The sequence below is a fragment of the Schistocerca nitens genome, chromosome 6 (assembly GCF_023898315.1).
Source record: "Schistocerca nitens isolate TAMUIC-IGC-003100 chromosome 6, iqSchNite1.1, whole genome shotgun sequence".
NCBI classification, from domain to species: domain Eukaryota; kingdom Metazoa; phylum Arthropoda; class Insecta; order Orthoptera; family Acrididae; genus Schistocerca; species Schistocerca nitens.
In genome coordinates, this window is record NC_064619.1 from 492346388 (window position 1) to 492370430 (window position 24043).

General features: G+C 41.7%; 2 protein-coding genes across 3 annotated transcripts in view; one reads left to right on the plus strand and one right to left on the minus strand.

Annotated features, from left to right (window-relative positions):
• The window catches only part of LOC126262553 (uncharacterized), a 371380-nt gene that overhangs the window by 148563 nt on the left and 198774 nt on the right, over nucleotides 1-24043 (plus strand). The window lies entirely within an intron of this gene.
• Nucleotides 1-24043, minus strand: part of LOC126262550 (tRNA (adenine(37)-N6)-methyltransferase) — a 104455-nt gene that overhangs the window by 77469 nt on the left and 2943 nt on the right. For both annotated transcript variants that reach the window (XM_049959241.1, XM_049959240.1), the window contains exon 2: nucleotides 4852-5148. In XM_049959241.1, coding sequence (XP_049815198.1) covers nucleotides 4852-5148 — 297 coding nt within the window. The remainder of the gene's footprint in view (nucleotides 1-4851; nucleotides 5149-24043) is intronic.

A 24043-nucleotide genomic window follows, 5' to 3' on the forward strand; every position in this document is an offset into this window, starting at 1 on the left:
TGGATAAGTGGACAACAGTCCAGCAGCGTGAAGAATAGTGGCAGAGATTCCCTGCATGACCGCATCAATGCAATTCGAGAGAGAGGTGTCGAAGTGCATATATAAAGGCCAACTGGCACTGCGGAATGCTCAACATGGAGGCATGTCTGCCTGGCAGCTGCAGGGGAATGACAGAATCACAGGAAAGTGGTCACTGTCACAAGGACCACCATGGAGTGACCAATGTCGGTAGTAAGTTGGTCAAGTGGAAGACCTCTACCCAATGAAATGACACTCTTCCACAGTGGGTGGTGTCCACTGAAGTCCCCAAGGACAAGATACAGGGGCAGGAGTTGCTGTATTCAGGTAGACAGTTCAACATAAGGAAGAGACCTACCTGGAGGGCGGTAGACATTACAAACGGTGATTGTCGGAGTTTTCTGCACTCTACCCGCTATTGTTTCCAGAGTGGTATGAAGGCGGATCCAGTCACAAATGACATCAGTGCAAAATAAAGTGCAGACCCCTCCAGACACTATCCCGGGGCCAGCGCAGTTCCGACACAATGCCCTATACTACAAAACATTGGAGAGTGGTCATCATGAAAGTGTGTTTCTTGAAGAGCAAGACACAATGAAGAGTAGGAGGAAACAAGGTATTGTATTTCCAGGAGGTGACGATAATATCCGTTTCAATTCCACTGGATTATCGTGTGGTGAGCGTCCAGGTGAGACAAAGAAGCTGAGGGGAGGTCACATCACTTGGTCAGTGGTCGTCGCCAATGAGGGAGGGGTGACCTCCATAAAAAGCCGAGTCTGATTCGGGATTAGGTAGAGGGGGCGAAGCTCCCTGGGAAGCTGGGGAAGCCTCGTCCTTTGACTTTCACTGCTTCTTCTTCTCCCTTGGAGAGAGAGGAGGCATTATCAGTAAGAGAATAGGTTGCAGTGAACTTGGGATCAGACAGAGAGCGAGTGCTTTGGGGCCCCTTGGAGTGCGAGAAGAGGACTTCTCCCCTGGCTGAGGCTGAGGAGGAGGAGGAGGAGTGGTTCCTGGAGAGAAAGAAACAGGAGCCACCGAGGGTGAGGAAAGGGATGGGGGGCAGGATAGGGGTAACGAGGGGAAGACATAACTGAAGCAAAGGTAGAGGGAAAGGGTTAAGTCTGCGAAATTCCTTCTGAGCCTCAAAGTAGCTGAAACAGTCAAGGCTCACTATTTCCTGAATTCTTTTTTCTTTCATGTACACTGGGCACTCCGGTGAGTGGGGAGAATGGAGACCAGAGCACTTTACATTGTTAGGCTTTACACTGCTTTTCATGAGTGCTTCAAACTTGGGCACTTTGTTGCGAATACTTCAGCAGTTTACCATTAGGATTTTAAAACTCTCACATGCGAGAGAAATTTCTTTCCATCTTACACTGATATTTCTGGGTTTCCTACAGCTACCGTTATCCGGATTGGATGGAGAATTGCCTGATCTAAAAACCCATTGTGTGTACCCCACACACAGTCAGCTAGCCGAGTAGCAGCCTCTGATGCACAGAGCACACCTGACTCATTTACGGGATCCCACAGTTCTGTACCCTTTGGTAAAGTACAGGAAGTTACTGCCCAGCTTGTCAATGAACCTTCGAAGTCTCTGGTTCAGTCCTTTTACTCGACTCAGAATGATAAGTTCTGGGGACAATGCCACAAATTGTGAGCTACATTGAAACTCCATGCGTAAGGCTATTCTTCTCAACCTTCTCTGCCAGACGCTGGAATGACCCAAGAATAACATTGGAGCCCATACGACAGGCATCATTTGTTCCAACATGCGCCACAATCTGCAGTTGGTTACACCTTGTTACCTCGATGGCTGCTGGAATAGCTTCTTCAAAATGTTGAATTAAGCCCCTACGCATACACACAGAGTGCCTTTTCTGCCCCTTGCTGCCATTTTCCTAAGGGCTATCACCATTTGCCGTACATTTGAACTGCTGACAATTAATAGACCCCTACCCTTTAGCCTTTGCCTCCTCCTGCCACCGGACAAAACACGTTTCCCCAAATAGGTGACATGAGTCCCACTGGCTCAGTTTCATTTTCAGTGCAAGACAGCACCTTAAACTTGTTGGTTAAGGGGATCAGCACAACACCCAGAGTCCACCCTCGTCTCCAATCACCCTGTACAGGACGCATAGATCTCCCATTGACATGCCACTCGGAGTCAAGTGGACAAGTAACAACATATCTGTTCTTTCTGCAGAGACATGATCCATGGGAGACGATAGTACCTGAGGTACTTCTGGTACAGGTATCACAGGTAGACGACTCTCGGGATCTCTTCTAACACACCAATTCACTGCAGCTGCCAATCGTTTAACAGTAGTCAGGGTGATTTCCAACTGCTTACAAATGTCAACCAACTCATCCTGTGTTCGAGAACAGCATTGACAGTGATGCTGCATTTTGGCTGGTGCAATTTATTATATGGTAGTAAACAAATAACTTTAAATTAAGCTAGCTTCTTATCTGCTGAACTAAAAAGCTGCTAATTCTCTACAAGAACTGAAGCAGCTACACCAAAACGAGATTACTAGTTTCCTAAAACATTTTGAGGTTAATTATAGTTGTTAGCAAATTTGAAAACAGAGTTAATTTATGATAAATGCAGATAATATATAGGGCTGCTCCTCTTTAAGGGAAAATTAGATATAACACAATATGTCAGTTAAAAAATCTGTTACAGTAACTAAATCTCAGACGCCGATTTGGTACAAATTGCTCTTAGATTATGCAAAGGACAATGGTACCTTCTGAAAATATACAATGAAGTTCAGGGGTGATATATTCTTTGTCAAAACTGTGAGCCACAAAAAAACTGATTTGCTACAAAATAAATTACGTATCCAAAACACATGTACTGATAATTTATGAAAATATAGTTGAATTGTGCAATGAAATTAGAGAATAATTATTTGAACAAGAATAGGCCACCTGTTCTCAAAAATTTAAAAATAGCACAGTAAGTTTAAGCCTGCAACTGACGATAATAGTACAAGTTTATCGCAGCACTCGTGAATGTTCGAAAATTCAAAATATATCACAATACAAATGGGTATTGAGACAATCAATGAAAGATTTTGCAGAAACAATGCAAAAAATAAAATACACAAATCTCAAACTTCAAGTCGGCACACGATCTTGAACGTGGGGTGCGGTATCACACAAAGGAAAATTCCCAAGTTCAGGTTTTACATATCAACAAATGTGCATATTGCACGAATTTTTCACTTAGCTTATTCTTTGCACACTTCTAGACTGGCATGCTGAAGGTGAACATTGCAGTGCGAGTTTATCTCCATCAAAATTGCTAAAACGTGCAGCACTACCAAAGCACGTCTTCTGCCTGCTGCAACTAATAATGCACCCTTCATTACAACCACCATACTCTGGAGCTTGCCAAATACTCAAATGTGGGGAATATACACTGCAAATAATGTGCAATAGCAAGCCACTGATGGTATCACTGGAACGGGTCAAACCGTCATATTTGCTTACATCAGTTGCCCCCACGCAACAACAAGAAAACTGAGATTCCACATTGACAACCTCAAACCAACCCTGTAGTCGGAAAAGTCACTCGAGCCCAGCGTTGCCCTCACCTCAGCAAACAAGCCCCCAGAAGGCGCCACATACACCACCAGTTTACACAAGAGCATTGAAAACACTCACACATTCTGGGGGCTACACACTGCCGCAGGGCAGTTGTGTGGAAAGTGTTGACCTTGGATAATGATTAAAAGTATATTGTTCTTTGGTCTACCAACCTTCATTTGTTGATGTCATATTTTATATTTGTTTTTTAGTACCTGAAAGTTCCTTGTCAACTTGCCGTTTTTAAGGTGGGTTTTCATAGTCAGGTTATTTGGTTATGTGTGTATTATTGAATTATTGCCACTTGTATTATGGAAGAATTGGATAATGTAATAAATGTGATCTGAAACGTCAAAATAAGAACACATGGTTCTTCACAAACAAGTTATAAGAAACCAATACCAAATCAGCAGAAAGTCTCATCAAAATTGGCAGAAAATGACACTGAAATATGCAAAAAAAAATTACACCAAAACTGACCATGGAATTAAAAGTATTTTTCCTGTCCTTAATAACATCACAGCAATAAAGAGAAAATTACTGCACAGTGAAGAGAAACATTTACAAACACTCATCCAGGGAACAGACAGAAATAGAGCAATTGCCTATATGAGTTGTTTTCCTCCAACCACAATTTCTGGCACTTTTTGGGATACCTATAAAATTATGAACGAAAAGTTAAGATGCTACAGAAATTTAAAATGTACAAGCAAAATACAAGACCAAGCAGTAACTAAATAATACATACACCTAGTCCAGAACCAAGGCTGGTAAATCTACTACTCCAAGAAGGCCACCTCTAGATGACTCATTAAACAATTTGCAAGCAAAGAATCATCCTGGTTCCCATTGCTGTACCTTTGTAAGTATGACACTCAAAGGTGAAATAAATGTCAGTTGAAATATCATTTATGTCAGTCCTTAAGAATGGTCTTGGACTTCTCAGGCAGAAAAGCACTGGGGAGGAAATGCACAGCATCAGCCAAATGGTGTACAAAAGAGATTTGTTGGTGGCAGTGAAGAGCAAAATTTCTGGAGAAATTAGATCACATGCTCTTGTAGGCAAGTATATTATCAGTATCCTTGATAAAGGATCAAGTCTATGTGCACAAAAATGAATGACTTAATGTAAAAATTCCAGATTTGCTGCCCCTTAATGCAAATTATAGGCATACTGTACTGTTGCAGAATGTCTCACACACAGAAGTGATTCTAGCATTTCGATGACATACATACCACATATGTGAGAATTCTTCCAATCCTTCTAGGGCATGTTCAGGATTTGTGAAGACTGTATTAGAAAGTGTTAGTTTCCCTCGGCTGCTTGCACAAATACCAGGCTGTCGGGGTGTTCCTCTTTTGGCTGGAAACCAAGTAGAGATGGTACCAATTGGGTGTAATGTTAAGCTATCATCTGGCACATTGCTTTGTGATGTCGCCTCCCTACAACCACTGCACTGCCATGTTTCCAATACATTATGAATATTGTCAACTTCCTTCCTTTGTAAAATACTCAGTGAGCGTATCTGCTGCCTGAAAACAAAAATTAAACATAAAAATAAGTCAAGTTATAAAATTAAATGGAAACATAAAATTACAAACCTTCAAAATGTTCAAATTTTTGCACTCAAAATAGCATCAGTCAAGTCATCTGGTGTATACAAGTTAAGAATTACACGACAGGGCTAAAAGGACAGATAGAGATGACATTTATATTACCTCTCCTTTTGTCGCAACATCTCTCTCAGTTCTGTATAAACTTTTTCCTCTGTTCCTAGATAGGTTGGTTGGTTGGTTGGTTGGTTGGTTTGGGGAAGGAGACCAGACAGCGTGGTCATCGGTCTCGTCGGATTAGGGAAGGACAGGGAAGGAAGTCGGCCGTGCCCTTTCAGAGGAACCATCCCGGCATTTGCCTGGAGTGATTTAGGGAAATCATGGAAAACCTAAATCAGGATGGCCGGACGCGGGATGTTCCTAGATAACAGGGAGGAATAGCTACCTGCATAACTATCTCTCCTGCAATTATTTTTGTTTACATGTTTGTATGGTCATCTTCCAAAGCAGCTGTTAAAAACAATTATTACTGGTTTCTCTGTCTTCAGCTTACTGCAATCAATTAAAGATGATTTTATACCATACATATTTTGCCTTTATTACAACACATCTGTGGCCATTCTGTAAATATGGATATGTATGTTTGTGCATTTTGGTTGTTATAGATTAAAACAGCGTTTTTTGATGTGCAATTTACTTACAGTGTTTCTGCCTCTTGTTCACATACATGTGCTCACACTGTAATACTGTGCTTAGTGAGGTGAAGTGCAAATAATGCCAATGCAGTGAAAGGGAAAGTGCAAAGTGCAAAACGGCAGAAAACTGTCAAGTGTATATGTACAACCTCCGCTAACAAATAAGGAAAAGACACTGGTTTGCAGAATATGTGAACAACCATATACTGCATGCCAGAAATAATGTTTTAATCTATAACACCTAAAGTGTGCAAACACATACATCCATGTTTACAGAATGATCACAGAAGATGTTTTGTAAATAAAAGTGAAACGTCTCCAGTATAAAATTCTCTTTGTTTATTACAAGTAAGTTTCAACCAGAGAAGCAAATAATAATTGATTTTTGTTTATTTTTATTTTATTTATTTACCACTTAGTCACATTCATGATATGGGATCCACTGGGTTGGACTGAATTGGCGGGGTTAAAGGGACCAAACTATGAGGTCATCAAGACCCTCCACCCTATTTGTGTTAAGTTGGGAAGAGTCCTCAAAAACAAGAATACAGAACACTAATCCTGAAGCGCCCAGCTGTAACAAAGAGTCAATAAACCCAAGACACAGAAGCAAGTAAAAGTGAGAGGGGTAAGAGAGTGAAGGTTGGTGAGTTTCTGCATACAGGAAGCAGGTGGACGCCCCCAGGGCATGTTATGCGGTGGGAGACGCACCTTCTGCATCCAACTGGTGTTCCCTCACACTCCATTAACACAAGAAAATCTAACAACACAGAAATGTTGCTAAAATCTCAGGGAAGAGAACATCATTGATGAGACAGTAACCAATGACAGGCATAAAACAATAAGAAGAATTATAAAGGTGAGAATGATAGGGGCCAGACTGGACCATTGAGCAAGGGCAGCCATGGGCTCCCTGGAGCAGGTGACGGGGCACCCCTCCAATCCCTCAAGTGGCTGACAAGGCCAGTGTGCCCTACCTCACAAAAAGAAGTAAAAAACACATTCATGGGTAAATGTAAAACTAGATCAGCCACTCTGTCTTCATCCACCAGCACCAGAGGCATTACGTCTGCAGGTTTAAGGTTTCAGCATAAGGTGGTCAACTTAGTTCAGTCTAGTAGATGTGGACCACTGTCAGAGAGGCACCACACTGACAATGAGGTGGATCCCCACACTGTAGAATCCGGCCATGGGTCAGCCAAGTGTGGCCAGTGCAAAGCTGAAGAGAAAAGTAGATTCCCTGCGAGAAGCATGAAGGAAAGACTGCTATTTCAAACAAAATTCTGAGACAAGTTAATATATGCAATTATTAAACCACTACATAAAAAATATAACAAGACTGACTTAAACAATTATTGTTCAGTTTCCTTATTGACATCTTTTTCCAAAAAAAAAATCGAAAAAGTATTGTACTCAAGAGTAGTCACACACTTAAGAGGAAACAATTTACTTAGCACATCACAGTTTGGATTCCCAGAAGGGTTGCTTGACTGAGACTGCTATTTATAAATTCATCACCAAATAGTACAAGCCTTAATTAATAGTATATCGCCATTTGGTATTTTTTGTGATTTTCCCAAGGTGTTTGATTGTGTTGATCACAATACTCTCTTAAAAAATTCAAGTTTAATGAAACTGATGGTTTCACACACACATTGTTTGAATCACACTTAACAAACAGAATGCAAAGAGCTGTGCTGAATAATTTGGATAATTAGACAATTATAGTGACCTGGAAGTGGGGGGGGGGGGGGGGGGGGGGATCACAAAAGGTGTCCCACAGGGACTATCCCTGCCTATGTAGATCAACACCTTCAACCCATTACATGCAGTCTCCCATCCTTCATCAAAGACACCAACCACTTTCTCGAAAGTCTGGAATCCTTATCCAATCTGTTACCCCCGGAAACCATCCTTGTAACCATTGATGCCACTTCCTTATACACAAATATTCCGCATGTTCAGGACCTCGCTGCGATGGAGCACTTCCTTTCACGCCGATCACCTGCCACCCTACCTAAAACCTCTTTCCTCATTACCTTAGCCAGCTTCATCCTGACCCACAACTTCTTCACTTTCGAAGGCCAGACATACCAACAATTAAAGGGAACAGCCATGGGTACCAGGATGGCCCCCTTGTACGCCAACCTATTTATGGGTCTCTTAGAGGAAGCCTCCTTGGTTACCCAGGCCTGCCAACCCAAAGTTTGGTACAGATTTATTGATGACATCTTCATGATCTGGACTCACAGTGAAGAACAACTCCAGAATTTCCTCTCCAAGCTCAACTCCTTTGGTTCCATCAGATTCACCTGGTCCTATTCCAAATCCCATGCTACTTTCCTTGATGTTGACCTCCATCTGTCCAATGGCCAGCTTCACATATCTGTCCACATCAAACCCACCAACAAGCAACAGTACCTCCATTATGACAGCTGCCACCCATTCCACATCAAACAGTCCCTTCCCTACAGCCTAGATCTTTGTGGCAAACGAATCTGCTCCAGTCCGCAATCCCTGAACCATTACACCAACAACCTGACAACAGCTTTCGCATCCCGCAACTACCCTCCCGACCTGGTACAGAAGCAAATTACCAGAGCCAATTCCTCATCCCCTCACACCCAGAACCTCCCACAGAAGAACCTCAAAAGTGCCCCAATTGTGACAAGATACTTTCCGGGACTGGATCAGACTCTGAATGTGGCTCTCCAGCAGGGATATGACTTCCTCAAATCCTGCCCTGAAATGAGACCCATCCTTCATTAAATCCTCCCCACTCCACCAAGAGTATCTTTCCGCTGTCCACCTAACCTTCGTAACCTCTTGGTTCATCCCTATGAAATCCCCAAACCACCTTCCCTACCCTCTGGCTCCTACCCTTGTAACCGCCCCCGGTGTAAAACCTGTCCCATGCACCCTCCCACCACCACCTACTCCAGTCCTGTAACCCGGAAGGTGTACACGATCAAAGGCAGAGCCACGTGTGAAAGCACCCACGTGATTTACCAACTGACCTGCCTACACTGTGAAGCTTTCTATGTGGGAATGACCAGCAACAAACTGTCCATTCGCATGAATGGACACAGACAGACAGTGTTTGTTGGTAATGAGGATCACCCTGTGGCTAAACATGCGTTGGTGCATGGCCTGCACATCTTGACACAGTGTTACACCGTCCGGGTTATCTGGATACTTCCCACTAACAACAGCCTGTCAGAACTCCGGAGATGGGAACTTGCCCTTCAGTATATCATCTCTTCTCGTTACCCACCAGGCCTCAACCTCCACTAATTTCAAGTTGCCGCCGCTCATACCTCACCTGTCATTCAACAACATCTTTGCCTCTGTACTTCCGCCTCGACTGACATCTCTGCCCAAACTCTTTGCCTTTGTCTGCTTGTGTCTGTGTATGTGCGGATGGATATGTGTGTGTGTGTGTGTGTGTGTGTGTGTGTGTGTCCTTCCACTTAACATTCAATAAGTAACATTGGTGTTTTTCATTGACAGTACAAGTTTCATAAAAAATTCCATGTGAGAGAAAGCAACAGAAGAGTCAGTAAATGATATTTTCCAAAGAATTACTATGCAGTTCTCTGAAAATGGTCTCTCCCTAAATTTTGAAGAAACACTCTACATTCAGTTCTGTACAACAAATAGTCTGGCCAACAATTGACGTAGCACATGAGCAGGAGTCAGTAAATAGGGTAGAATGCTCCAAATTTCTGAGTGTACATACTGATGAAAACTTGAACTGAAAGAAGCATATTACTGAGCTTCTCAAACAACTGAGTTCAGCTACTTTTGCTCTTCACACAATTGCGAATCTTGGAAACTAACATATCAGTCTCCTGACATATCTGGCATATTTCCACATAATAATGTCATATGGAGTAATTTTACAGGGTAACTGATCACTTAGAAAATACTGATTGCACAAAAGCGAGCAGTAAAAATAATATGTGGTGTTCGCCCACAGATGTTAAAAGGTACCTCTTCAAGGAGTTATGCACTTTAATTGTGTTCTCACAATACACATATTTGCTAATAAAATTCATTATAAATAATCCATCACAATTTGAGAAGACCGGTGGTGTACATACAACACTAGAGGAGCAAATGACCTTTATTACCTGTTGTTAAGGCTGCCAGTGGCTCAGAAAGGAATTCGGTATGCAGCAACAAAAATTTTCGATCATTTGTCCATTAACATAAAACGTCTGACAGGCGAAAACCAAGTTTTAAATCTGATTTAAAATAATTTCTCCTGGACAACTCCTTCTAATCCATTGATGAATTGCAATTACAAAGTGGTAGCCAGTAAAAACAAGTGTTCATTAATGTTGACACTGATTGTGTATATATATCCTGTAAACTTGCTCGTTCCACATCATTTTGATAAAAAAAATTGTGCAAATGATCTAGGGAACATTTAACTAACTAACCACATGGTCGTGAACCCTTTTATTGCTCACAGTTTGTTTGGAGAAATCAGGCCACACCAACCCAATCCATCACCCGTTTTCCAAGCCTCCAACAACTAATAGCACAGAGTCGACAGGAGGTTCAGTTTCAGTACCCCTGCCTCTAAAGTTGGTGTTGTGGTAGCCAATTGGCAGACCTGTTCGTTCCCGGAGATTCCAACGTGACCTGAGGTCTGGACAAAGACAATTGAATGTCCAGTTTGATGAAGCTCAGAAAGGATATCCTGGAGTCACAATCAACAGTTATCAAAGGTAGCACTGGACTCAGGGAGTATCTGCCGATTCAGAGAATCTTGACAGTGTAAGAATGAACATGAATGAGGGCTAGAGCAATGGCCACCAATTCTGCGGTGAATATACTGCATCGGTTCGGCATGGAGCATTGTTCATTGCAGCTTGTATGCATTAAGGCAAAACCGGTCCACCCATTGGCTGGATACCACTTACAAATCTGGAAGTGCATCAAGGACAGCCAGGAACGGGAGGCAAAATAAATAAATAAAATAAAGAAAATAAAACATTGTTTGAACATAGACATTTGGTCCAAAGGACAGGTTGAGACGGATCTGAGGCTAGGCCACACACCATGTGGACGTACGCGATTGCTCCCCGACAAGAAGCAACAGACAGCTGGAGTTCAGAGCAGAGACACTGTATGCAAACTGTGATCATAACTCCAGTACTGGGCCTCTGTCGAAAAAGAGGAATCTCTCTACCAGGAATAAGTACATGGTAGTTCAGACACTCAGGAGAGCAGTAAATGTGTATGGCATACTTGAGCAGCAGTTGTTGGTGCCTGATCTGCAGTGGTGCGAACCCAACATCCATGGGTAAGTTGTTTACAGGGCTGGTCCAAAACACACCTGTTGTAAGTCGGATCCCACAATGGTGCATTGCGTGCAGCATCTGTACCCCACCTCAGTGTAGAGCCATCTGTACCCCACCTCATATTACTAAGGCAGGTGCAACAAACAAGTTCATTAAATTGGTGAAGATGGGAAAGCAGCGTCAACCAGGCATCAAAGACGAGTCCCGGGAGGCAATAAGACTTGCACCACATTCAGTAATTGCTCTCTGAGGTAGATGATGATGATGGTCTGCAAGGCACTCAGCAGTGTGGTTATCAGCATCTGTACAAATTCCCAATCTTTTTGCAGTCCAGCCTCACCTTTTTCCCCGAATGATGACAAAATGATGAGGATGACACAAACACCCAGACCCCGGGCAGAGAAGATCCCCAAACCAGCCAGGCATCAAACCTGGAACCGCATGATCCAGAGGCAGCAACGCTAACCACTAGACTACAAGCTGCAGGCTGCTGAGATAGAGTTCTGGTTGTGGAAGGACAATAAAAGGCGACAGAAGTGCATGACGCCTGTCTTGGCAGCTGAAAGCCGGAAGCTGTGGATGACAGCCTTTAATGGAGGGTGACACAGTAGACCCCACAGCTATAGCTAGACCATTAACAGGCACTAGAAAAAAGGCACATCCTAAGCCCTGCAAAACCCCATTCTCATGCATATGGGAAGTACTGCAGGAAGTACCAACTTGAACTGGAAAATAAAGTGTGACACAAAGTTCCAGTCAAAAAATTGGGTGCATGCCCTTGGAGACCCCACTCATGTAGGGAAATGAGGGTGTGATGACGGCATATGGTGTCATAAGCCTTTTGCAACTCTAAGAAGATGGTGATAAGATGTTGACACCAGACAAAAGCTGACCAGATGGCAGATTAAGGCAATCAAATTGTCAGCAGTAGAGCAGCCTTGACGAAAACCATCCTGGGATGAAGCCAAAAGCACCCCAAGTTACCAAGACAGCCACCGGCTCACCATATGTTCAGGCAACTTGCAGAGGCCATTAGTGAGACTAATTGGGTGATAGCTGTTCATCTCAAGGGGGTATTTACCCAGTTCCACTCACGCTTTATTGCCATTGAGATGGGAACTACCCTCGCTCCCTATACAGTTGAGGATGGCAAGAATGTGATTTGGCAATCCATGGAGGAATTCCAATTCACTGAATGGAGCATTATGTGGTTCTAGGTGACATGTAGTGAAAGGTAAGTGAATTCACTCCACCCACTGTTTGATGACACATGATGCAGGCTGACAATTCTCAGATGCAAAGGTTCGGGTGTAGTGCAAAGCAAAACATTCAGCGACATCCAAGTAGACACCAGGTACACCAGTAGGGAACTGGTGTCCATAAGGGACTAACCTTTGCCCAAACCTGAGTAGGGGGGGGGGGGGGGGGTGTACGCATCCCAACACCATTCCCAGCATTCTTGAGCCCAGGCATGGAGATGTTTAAAGGAAATGAGGTTATCCATCGATGGATATTGCACATGGCATTGCAGAGCCATTAAACAATGGCCGCAGCAATTTCTGAAGTTCACCAAGGTACTGCCTTCCAACAAGGGGAATCTAAGAAATAAGGGACTGCTAAGTTTACTGCCGACAGAACGGCTGTGGTTGTACTCTGGACAGCCGCTTTAATACGTCCACATAGCTGGGTGCTATGGGCAATGGCAGAGGCAAAGGCATCCCCCAGTCAGCATTGTTGAGAGCCCATATGGATGGACAACCTGGTGAGTGATGCAGAGGAAGGAACAGGATGATCAGAAAATGGTTATCATTGTACAAGTCATCACAGACTCTCCAATGGATGGAAGGGAGAAGACAAGGGCTGCAAATGGAAAGATCAATGGGCAAATTAGATCTACATACCACACTGAAGTGTGTGGAGGTACCAGTATTCAAGAAACAAAGTTCGAGCTCTGTGAGCAAAGTTTCGATAGCTTTACCTTGGTCAGGGGTTGTAGTTTGACCTGATAAAGGGTTGTTGGCACTGAAGTAACCTAAAATCATGAAGGGGTAAGACAAGCTGAAGAGTCAGTGCAGACAATATGGTCTGAGACATTCACCATCAGGAGGGAAATACACATTACACCTGGCAAAAAAACATATGTTCTCTCATGGCCTAAAAAGTATCAGGTAGCATGTTTTTATTGCAGACAGTATACTGAAGATATGTGCAAACTCCATGCAACACAAGAGACATTGCAGCTCAGGCAGGTAGTGTAAAAAAAGCTACAGTTCCATTGGAGGATCACACTATCAGTATACACTGGGGGGTGGGGGTGGGGGTTGGGGGGTTGTGAGTGTGAAAGGTGTCAAGGAGGCGGGAGCAAAAAAATATATTAAAAATGTCATTCCGCAGGACTTTAGGCCTTTAGAAATAGCACCAACATCCCCCACTGGAATTAAGAGAATTATAAATATACTGAAAAACAAGAGCTCATGTGATGTTGATGGAGTCTCTAACAGAATTTTGAAGTGTTGTTCTAATTTAATAAGTGATAGTAATATATGTAATGCTTTGCTGGCATAGGGAATTTTTCCAGACAGATCGAAATATGCAATTGTCAAACCTCTTTATAAGAAAGTGGACAAGAGTGACTTAAATAATTATAGACCAGTCTCATTCCTGACTTCATTTTCTAAAATATTCGAAGAAGTTATGTATTCAAGAGTAGTCTCACATTTAAGTGAAAATAATTTACTCAGCATGTCACAGTTCGCATTCCAGAAGGGTTACTCGACTGAGAATGCTATCTACACATTTACCCATCAAATAGCATAAGCCCAAGTAACAAATTATCGCCAGCTGGTTTCTTTGAGATCTTTCCAAGGCATTTGACTGTGTGATCATGTCACACTCTTAGAAAAACTCAGAAAAATTGTGTTGAATAACACAAATAATGTTGGGGAGGGTGGCATTCTAGTGAATGGAGACCATCACAAAGGGAGTACCACAGGGTTCGATTTTGGGTCCTCTGCTGTTCCTTATTCATGTGAATGACCTCTCACTTAACGTTCAGCAAGCAGAACTAGTACTTTTTGCAGATGACACGAGTGTTATAATACATCCCATTCCAGAAAAAGCAGCTGAAGATATTGTTAAGGATGTCTTTCAAAGAATTATTAAATGGTTCTCAGAAAATGGACTCTCCCTTAATTTTGAAAAAAAACTCACTATATCTAGTTCTGTACACCGAACAGAGTCATACCGACAATTGATGTAGCATATGAACAGGGCTCAGTTAACAGGGTAGATTTCTCCTAATTTTTGGGTGTTCACATTGATGCCAACTTGAACCGGAAGAAGGATATTACTGAGATTCTCAAACAACTAAGTTCAGCTTCTTTCACTCTTCGTATAATCGCTAGTCTCAGTAATAAACAGATCAACCTCCTAACTGCAAAGTTAGTTTTGTGGGGTAACTCACCACTTAGACATACAGTATTGATTGCATGAAAGAGAGCAGTGGTGTTCACCCAAGGATGTCATGTAGGCACCTATCAAGGAGTTAGGTATTTTAACTGCACCATCAGGGTACATAAATCTGCTAATGAAATTCGTTATAAATAATCCATCTCAATTTGCAAAGAACACTAGAGGGAAAAATGACCTTTCCTATTATTGAAGCTGTCAGTTGCTCGAAAAGGAATACATTATTCAGCAACAAAAATCTTTGATCATTTGCCCATCAACATAAAAGTGTCTGGCAGGTAGCAGATCAAGTTTTAAATCTAGCTTAAAATCATTTTGTTTTGGACAAATCCTTCTACTCCATAGACAAGTTTCTGTTTCAAAAAAAGCTCTTACCTCTAAGTGTAGTTAGTTACATGTGTAGAACTAAAAATTTCAGTGATATTAATATTAGCACTTTTCATGTGTGTACATATATCTTGTAATCTGACTTGTTCCACATCATATCAGTAAATAATCGTGAAAAAGATCTATGGAACATGACATAACTAAACTAAACTGAACTAAACCAGGGTCACCCACCGCCACCAGTTGCGAGGATATGCATCAATACATGTTTGTTCTGGATCAGGTTGTGTGGGGAGAACCAGTAACACAGGGGCCACTGGGGACTCTACCTTGGGTACTGAAGCAGACCATGTGGGGTCCAATGGCACGGGGACCACCGGAACCTCCTTTATCTTTGAGATCTTTTTTTGTCCCTCTTCTCCTTGGATGATCTCAATGTCTGCAAGGGCTTGTCTGCCCTAGTTTGAGGGACGGAGGAGGAATGTAAAGCTCTACAACTAGCAACCTGTGGTTCCTTCAGCTACTGGCTGCCCAGTTGCAGGTTGTAAGTGGGAAACAGTAAGAGGACAGCTCTACCCACCAGGGGACTGGCATGGGGGGCTCGACACAAAAGGCTTAAAGGGCAAGAATACTTTTGCTAGGGAGGATGATGTCACTGTAGCCATAGCAGATGTTGTCATCTTACATACAGGATGCAAATGTCCGTATTTTTTCTTGCCTTCTGATATGAAAATCAGTCAACAGTCTTGTATTCTTGGATTCCTTTTTGCTTTGGAGGAGAGGTGAACAAGACAACAAGTTTTGGAAGACTGAACAGGGGGAATGGTTCTACCCACAGCTGACACACATTAGGGCAGCTTCACAAGTAGCAGCATTCGTGTACAAATAACATCCACAATCCCTACAAACAGGGCTGGCTTTACAATGCAAAACCATGTGCTTGTATCTCATGCATCTGAAGCAACGCACGGGTGGGAGAATATACAGTTTCACATCATACTGATACACCTTTCCAAGCAATGATTCACCTTCAAAGTTCAACATGAAGGCCTCAGTATCAACCCTATTCTCCTTTGGTCTCTGTTAGACATGATGGATGAATGGCACGCCCCTTTGTTTCAAATTGGCATGTAACTTGTCATCACTCTGTAAAACGAGATCACAGTGGATGATGATATCTTGTGCCATATTGAGACTATTATGGGGGCGATAGCTACAGGAAAGTCACCCAATTAGTCACATGCAAGTGGCATCCACAATTGAGTGAGGTCATATCTCTCCTTCAGAAGAGGCTGCTGGGGGCCGTGTGGCCTCCTGCAGAAGGAAGCTTAATCCATTTCATTTGCGAGTCATCCACCTTGGTGCGGCACCCACTGTGAATGAGCACTCTCCTCACATGTGCCGCTCAGCCATAACAGTGGTAACCTAGCTGGTTAACCATTGCCGGTAGGCCCTGTGACCCAGCCATGAAGGGCAAACATAGTAACAACCCCCCCCCCCCCCCCCACACACACACACAAATGGGATGGCTACTGAGTTGGATTTTGGAAAAAGGAAGGGTGCAAAGATAGAAGGTGTAAAAATTGGAATGTACACCACACCGCGTGACCTTCCTTGGACTATCCACACATCGTTAAAATTTGAAAGAGGAATGAAAGATCAAATCCAACAATGGGGACCATATAGTGAAAATTAAAAGTTACAGAGAGTGCCAGGAGAAAGAAAGGTGTATAGCAAAAAATCAGAAACCAAATCCAAACATAACCAGCACCAACAAGACCCTGCAATGGAAAGGCAGAGGGGAAAATGGAAAGGGAAGTAGGGCTGAAATGGCCAGGGCCCTGTGGTGGCCAAACACATACTCCAGTGATGTGAGCCTCCTTGGTGGGTATAAGATACACTTATACAATAATCTTAAAAAAGCATTTAGCTTTTCATTACAGTAGCGGTTTACATATGAATATACATATTCCGTAAAGTGCAGAATGGGCTACACACATCAACATAAGAATTAATTGTCAGCTGACTACCATTACATGTAAGACTATAGCATTACATTTTACATAAACTGATCTTAATTACAGCAACTAAATAAAAAACAACATAAATTAAGTAGCAATCTAAGCAAAATTTAAGTTTAATTTGTCATATATTAGGTTCCAATTACTCAGCAAGTAAATGAAAATAATGTTGGACTGGTATACTGCTGACATTCTTCATAAATAAGTTGTTATTTTTGACTGAGCATGGGAATTTATTATAGAGTATGCTGTGTATGTGTCTTGTTCTGTCAAGCATTTTCTCAGTCTCTTGCTTGTTAGATGATGGTTAGCACTAGTATGGGTGTAGTAATCAGGTAAATTTCCTTCCAACACATGGAGGTTCTTATTCACAAATAAAACAGTCACTAAGATATGTATGCGTGAATCAGAAAAATTTCCAGTTCTCTGAAAACTGATTTAGTGTTCACATTTTGTGAGCTTCCTACAGTGACCATCACTTTTCTTTATGAATTATACATATTTGTGTGTGTGTGTGTGTGTGTTGACTCCCAGGTTCACCAATTCATTCATTCATCCATTCATTCATTCGTGTTCAATGGACCCAATCAAGGTGGAGAACTTGCAGAAATGTGAACCAAGTGCAGGTATAAGTCAAACAAAATAGCAGGAAATCATAGAAAGTTGATCTGTGCACTGTGTTAACAATAATTTATCACGGTACTGTTTGACGCAATTCACACTTACACCGTCTAAATTTAGTTTGAAAATTGCTGCCTTCTAAGCTTTCCCGTATACCGCTGTTTATCTGCTATTCATTTCTTAGAATTTACTTGATGACAATGGTATTTTTCACACAAAATTTTTTGTACATCTGTAAATACAAGTCATATTTACAGTACCATGCCACTTCTCATGCATCATTGTAACAAACACTGCTACTGGTCAAGAAGTTAAAAGAACTTTTCAATCTCAAAGTCTAGATATTAAGAGGGTGCCTAATGAGACATATCTTTAATTTTCTTTTGAACTGGTAGGGACTCCCAATTTCTCACTTTATATTATTAAATAACTCCATCCTGAACCCTACATAATTAGGCACAGTCTACGCGAAAATTCTGATTCTGAATCACAGTTTAGCTTTACCTGATTTTTACTGTGATTAACAAAAACCATTATGGAGTAAATACATTGAAAAGTGAGTGACAGAAATCAACCATCCTTAAAAGAGGCTTCTGCACAAAGTGCAGTTATCTACTTTACACAATACTCTTACTGCTCACTTCTGCTTACTAAACACTTCATTTACTTAAGATACACAGCCTCGGAACATTAATCGAAAAGACAACGGTGGGTGAAAGTATGAAAAATACATAAAAACTTTTGTCTTTAGGTCAAAACAATGAGAGATGCTTCTATTGGCATAAAACACTGAACTGAGCTGATAAATTAAATTATCTGCATGTCAACTCCATTTTAACCTGGTCTCCAACTTATCCCCAAGGAATCCTGCACAGTGTATTTAATTCAGTGTATGGCCATTAATGTATGCTTTGGTGATAGTATGTCATTATTATTGGTTTGAAACTTTATACAGTGAGGTGACAAAAGTCACTGGATAGCAATATGCACATATTCAGATGGCTGCAATATCGAGTTCAGAAGCTATAAAAGGTCAGTGTAATGGTGGAGCTGTCACTTGTACTCAGGTGATTCATATGAAACTGTTTCAGAAGTGATTATGGATGCACAAAGGGAATTAACAGACTCTGAATGTGGAATGATAATGGAGCTAGACACATGAGACATTCCATTTCATAAATTTTTACGAAATTCAATATTCTGTGATCCATAGTGCTAAGAGCGTGCTAAGAATACCAAATTTCAGGCATTACCTCTCACCATGAACACAGTAGCCGATGGCCTTCACTTAACAACTGAAAGCAGCAGTATTTGCATAGAACTGTCAGGAATAACAAACATCCAACACTGCATGAAATAACCACAGAAATGAATTTGGGAAGTACGATGAATGTATCTGTCATCGCCGGCAGCGCTTCTGGGCTCCTGACCGTATCAGTCGGACCCTAGATGACTGGAAAACCATGACCTGGTCAGATGAGTTCTGATTTCAGTTGGTAAGTGCTGATGGTAGGGTCCAAGAGTGGCGCACACCCCGCAAAGCCATGGGCCCATGTTGTCAACAAGCTGGTGGTGGCTCAATAATAGTGTGAGCTGTGTTTACATAGAGTAGACTGGGTTCTCTGTTCCATTTGAAACAATCACTGAATGGAAATAGTTATGTTTGGCTACATGAAGACCATTTGCAGCTATTTGTGGACTTCATGCTCCCAAACAACGATGGAATTTTTATGGAGAACAATGTACCATATCACCATGACACAATTGTTCTCATTTGGTTTGAAGAACATTGTGGACAGTTCAAGCAATTTGTTTGACCACCCAGATTGCCCAACATGAATCCCATCAAACATTCACGTAGGACATAATCGAGAGGTCAGTTCATGCACAAAATCCTGCACCAACAACACTTTTGCAATTATGGACAGCTATACAGGCAGTATGGCTCGATATTTATGCGGGGGCTTCCAGTGACTTGTTGAGCCCATGCCACATCAAGCTGCTGCAATATGCAGAGCAAATGGAGGTTTGACACACATTCAGAGGTATTACATGATTTGTCACTTCAGTGCAATATGAGTCTTTATGAGATTAAGGCAAATTTAACTGTGAACCACCCGTAGGCTGCTACAGCTATAATCAGATCTGCGTTTACTAAGGTTGTGTTTGGGCACTTGATTACTACACTTGTATAATTAGCAACTATTATAGTTTTGAACCACCCTTTATTAAAATCAATGGATGATCATTTATGTAGGTTAGGACACAAAAGCGGGCTGTGTACCGATACTTTAGGTACTCTACAAATTATGTTACTCTTTCTGAGGTTAGTTTCATGGCTGACACACAGTGTGTTACTGAGACCTCCTCCTTTCTGTCATCCACCATCTGTACAAGAGGAGTACCATTAATGCCACAACACTTTAATTTGCTAACTATAATTTTGTGACCTACACAATCAAAGGCTTTGACAAGATCACACAATATACCAACAGGATAATAGTAATTGTCTAGCTCTGCCAGGATTACATCCGTGAGTTCTTGTAATTGTTTTCTCTATGGTCAATCTTTTATGAATGCAGAAAGAATCACGGAAGTCGATAAAGTTGAACAAAGCTAAGTCATTTCATGGTAGTCATGTCACACCTTTCATTGAGCGCCCTAAAGACATTAACCAGAGGCTGCTTAATTTGTTTAGCAGTTTATCTCTGTGAAAATTCCACTGCAATGTGTACTCTCTCCACAGCTCAAGAAATTTAGTCATATTGACGTGTTCAACTACTTCACTGAAACCACTCACTGCAGACTCGTCTTATAGCATACTGTCACGTCGTAATCACACTCAAGCACAAAAAAAAAGCAGGGTCATCAATGAAATACCATACTTAGCACTGGAAGCATATTTATTATGAATACTAATGTCACCCAGAAAAGAACTGGATTTCTGGAGGGAGAGGTCAGCAATTTATACAAACACCAAACATTCCAGAATATACAAACATAAAATATTTCAAGAACCTTCCAGAAATGGCAGATACTAAATAACAAATAATTTCTGGTGGTCAGGTTTGAACTAGCACGCCAACTAGCAACACTATCCACTATGCCACACTTTATGTACCACATTTCGCATAGAAACAGCGGTCCACTGTTTCAGATTTTCTCATTGGAGGCGACTGTGGAACCCTGGTTCTATCTAGATCTTGTCGACGGTCCTTAGTATGGTGGCATGACAGATCCTAGCATTCCGGTCACGTTATATCCTCAATACTGTGAGGAACATTAAAGGTAGATCCTGTCATCAAAGCTTTGTGGATCAGAATCCTCGACATCATAGGTGACAACCCGACAAGTAACAGTGGTTATGATGCAGACCAATGTAGTGCCTTAGTAACTTCTCCAATACTCTCACCTTCCACACACGTGTACAAATCCATATGCAGTGTCCTGGACTGTATCTCACTGACCAGAGCTTGGGGTTATAATGCTCTCAGTCTTTTGTGGACATCCAGAGTCCATAAGTGAGCCAGCTGCCTTGCTTCTTCAGTCCTGGTGGTGAGGTGTTTCACATAGTCAGGCTGAGTATCATCTGGCTGAAACATGTACAGTGTATCCATTGTCCTTACAGCCTCACAACAGCAGAAAAAACAGTGTGAACCCTGTAGTGCTTGTTTCACTGTGTTGTATTTTAATGTCACAATAGGCAATATTTTACATAATCTCTCTGTTCAGCATCAACAAACAATGAAATCATATCTGCAAACACTCAGTGTGTATACCTGTGGGCTTCATTCAACATGTTGACATGGCTAGTCCAGAGCCATTGAAGGAACAGGGTGCAACCAACTGCAGATTGTGGCACACGTTAGAATGAATGATACCTGTTGTCTGGGCTCCAAGTCATACTTGGGTCATTCCAGAGGTAGGCAGAGAAGGTTGAGAAAAATAGTGCTGCGCGTGGAGTTTCAACGAAGCTCACAATTTGCGGCATTGTTTCCAGAACTGATCATTCTGAGTCAAGCCTTTGAAGGTTCAGTGACAGGTTGGGCAGTGACTTGCTGGACTTGAACAATAGGTTGAGAACTGTAGGGTCCCCTTAAATGAGTCATTTGTGCATTATACATCACAGGCTGCTACTCAAGTAGCTGATTGCGTGGGGGTGCACACAAGGTTTTATTAGATTAAGCAGCTCTCTGTCCAATTCAGATAACAATGCTGTAGGAAACCCAGAAGTATGAGTTAAGATGGAAAGAAATGCCTCCCACGGGCGAGAGCATTAAAATCATAATATTAAATTGCTGAAGCATTCGCAACGAAGTGTCAGAGTTTGAAGCACTCATAAAAAGCAGTGAAGCTCACAAAATACTAGGTACAGAAAGCTGGTTGAAACCGGAAATGGATAGCAGTGAGATTTTTGGGGGAAATTTAAGGTTATATCGAAAAGACAGACAAATGGAAAATGGAGGTGGCGTATTTGTCACAGTAACAAGAAACTCAAATCCACTCAGGTAGAGATTACATGCGACATTCCTTGGGCATGAGTCACTATCGGTGGGGGGCATAAAATGATAATTGGATCCTTCCATTGCCCACCAGACGAATCTTCTAATGTGACCAAAAACTTCAGAGAAAACCTCAGTTCCCCAATCATACTGTAATAATTGGTGGAGATTTTAATCATCCAACAATCAATTGAGAAAATTACAGTTTTGCTAGTGGTGGGCATGATAAGACATCCTGTGAAATTTTACTAGATGTCTTCTATGGAAATTGATAGTTAGGAACTTTACTCACGATGGAAATATATTGGAGGATCTAATGGCAACAAATAGGCCTGACCTCTTTGAGGATCTCCACATCGAAACTGGTATCAGTGACCCTGACACAGTTGTGGCAACAATGATTAACAAAGTACAAAAGACAACTAAAACAAGCAGAAAGATATATATGTTCCATACCCAGTAGAACAGTTCATAATGACCACTGTAAAGAAATTTCTAAAGAAACAGAGATTACTATATAAAGGTGTATAAGAAAGCATAGGACTAGAAATAAGAGAGGTGCTGAATGAAACACGCTTGGTTGTCAAGAAAGCGATGCGCAACGTCTTCAGTGACTACTGTAGCAGAATACTGTCAAGTAATCTTTCACAGAACCCAAAGAAATTCTGGTCTTATGTAAAGGCTGTTAGTGGCATCAAAGTTAGTGTCCAGCCCCTAGCGAATGAGATAGGGACTGAAACTGAAGATAGACTGCAAAAGCTGAAATGCTTAGCACCATTTTCAAATGCTCCTTTACAAAGGAAAACACATGATAATTGCCCCAATTGATGCTCATGCCACTAAAAAATGAATGAAATAAGTATTCATGTCAGTGGTCTTGAGAAACAGCTGAAATCCTTCAAATTAAACAAAGGCCCTGGGCCCAATAGAATCCCTGTCAGATTATATTCCCCTCTTATCTATCATAGATCCCTCAAACAGAAAAATGTGCCCAGTTCTTGAAAACAGGCTCACATCACTCCCGTCTACAAGAAGGGTAGCAGGAGTGATCCACAAAACTACTGACCAATATCCTTGACATCGATTTGTTGTTGAATAGTAGACCATATTTTGCGCTCAAACATAATCGGTTATCTTTAACGAAATGACCTACTCAATGTCAACCAGCATGGATTTCGAAAACATTGATCATGTGAAATCCTACTCCTACTTTTCTCACATGACATACTGAAAGCTCTGGATCAAGGTAACCAGACAGATGCAGCATTTCTCGATTTCCAAAAAGCATTTGACTCAGTAATGCACCTACACTTGTTGTCAAAAGTACAATCATATGGGGTATCAAGTGAAATTTGTGACGAGAGCAAGGACTTTTTGGTAAGGAGGACACAGCATGTTATCTTGCCCAGAGATTCATTGTCAGATGTAGAAGTAACTTTGGGAGTAGTTAATAATAATAAGCCACTGCCGCCTAACACATGAACACATGGCCATCTTCTACAGTGAGAGGACCCACCAGTTTGTGATACCTGCACAATACCAGTTTCAGTGACTAAGTCCAACAGCTCCCTCTCCATGTCATCTTTATGATAATGAAACATGGAATCTTGGGCATCATTGGATATTTATTTGGCAAAAATAAGGTGCAATTCTTGGACCACTTCACTGGGAGAAGTTAGATGTGTTTCTTCTTACAGTACAGCAGTGACTGTTACTGATCTGCCTTTGGCAAAGATTCCTTTGATTGACATCTAAACTTGAATTGTTGATATGGAATGATTGGCTGAATTCCTGAACTGCAGTCACAATTTCCCTGCTATCTTTAATGAATCTACAGAGTACTGCAGTTGTTACATATAAGGCTGCAACATTTTCTGCTGATGCTCTGCATAAAAATCTTCACAGAGGCTCTGGCCGGTATTCCTCAC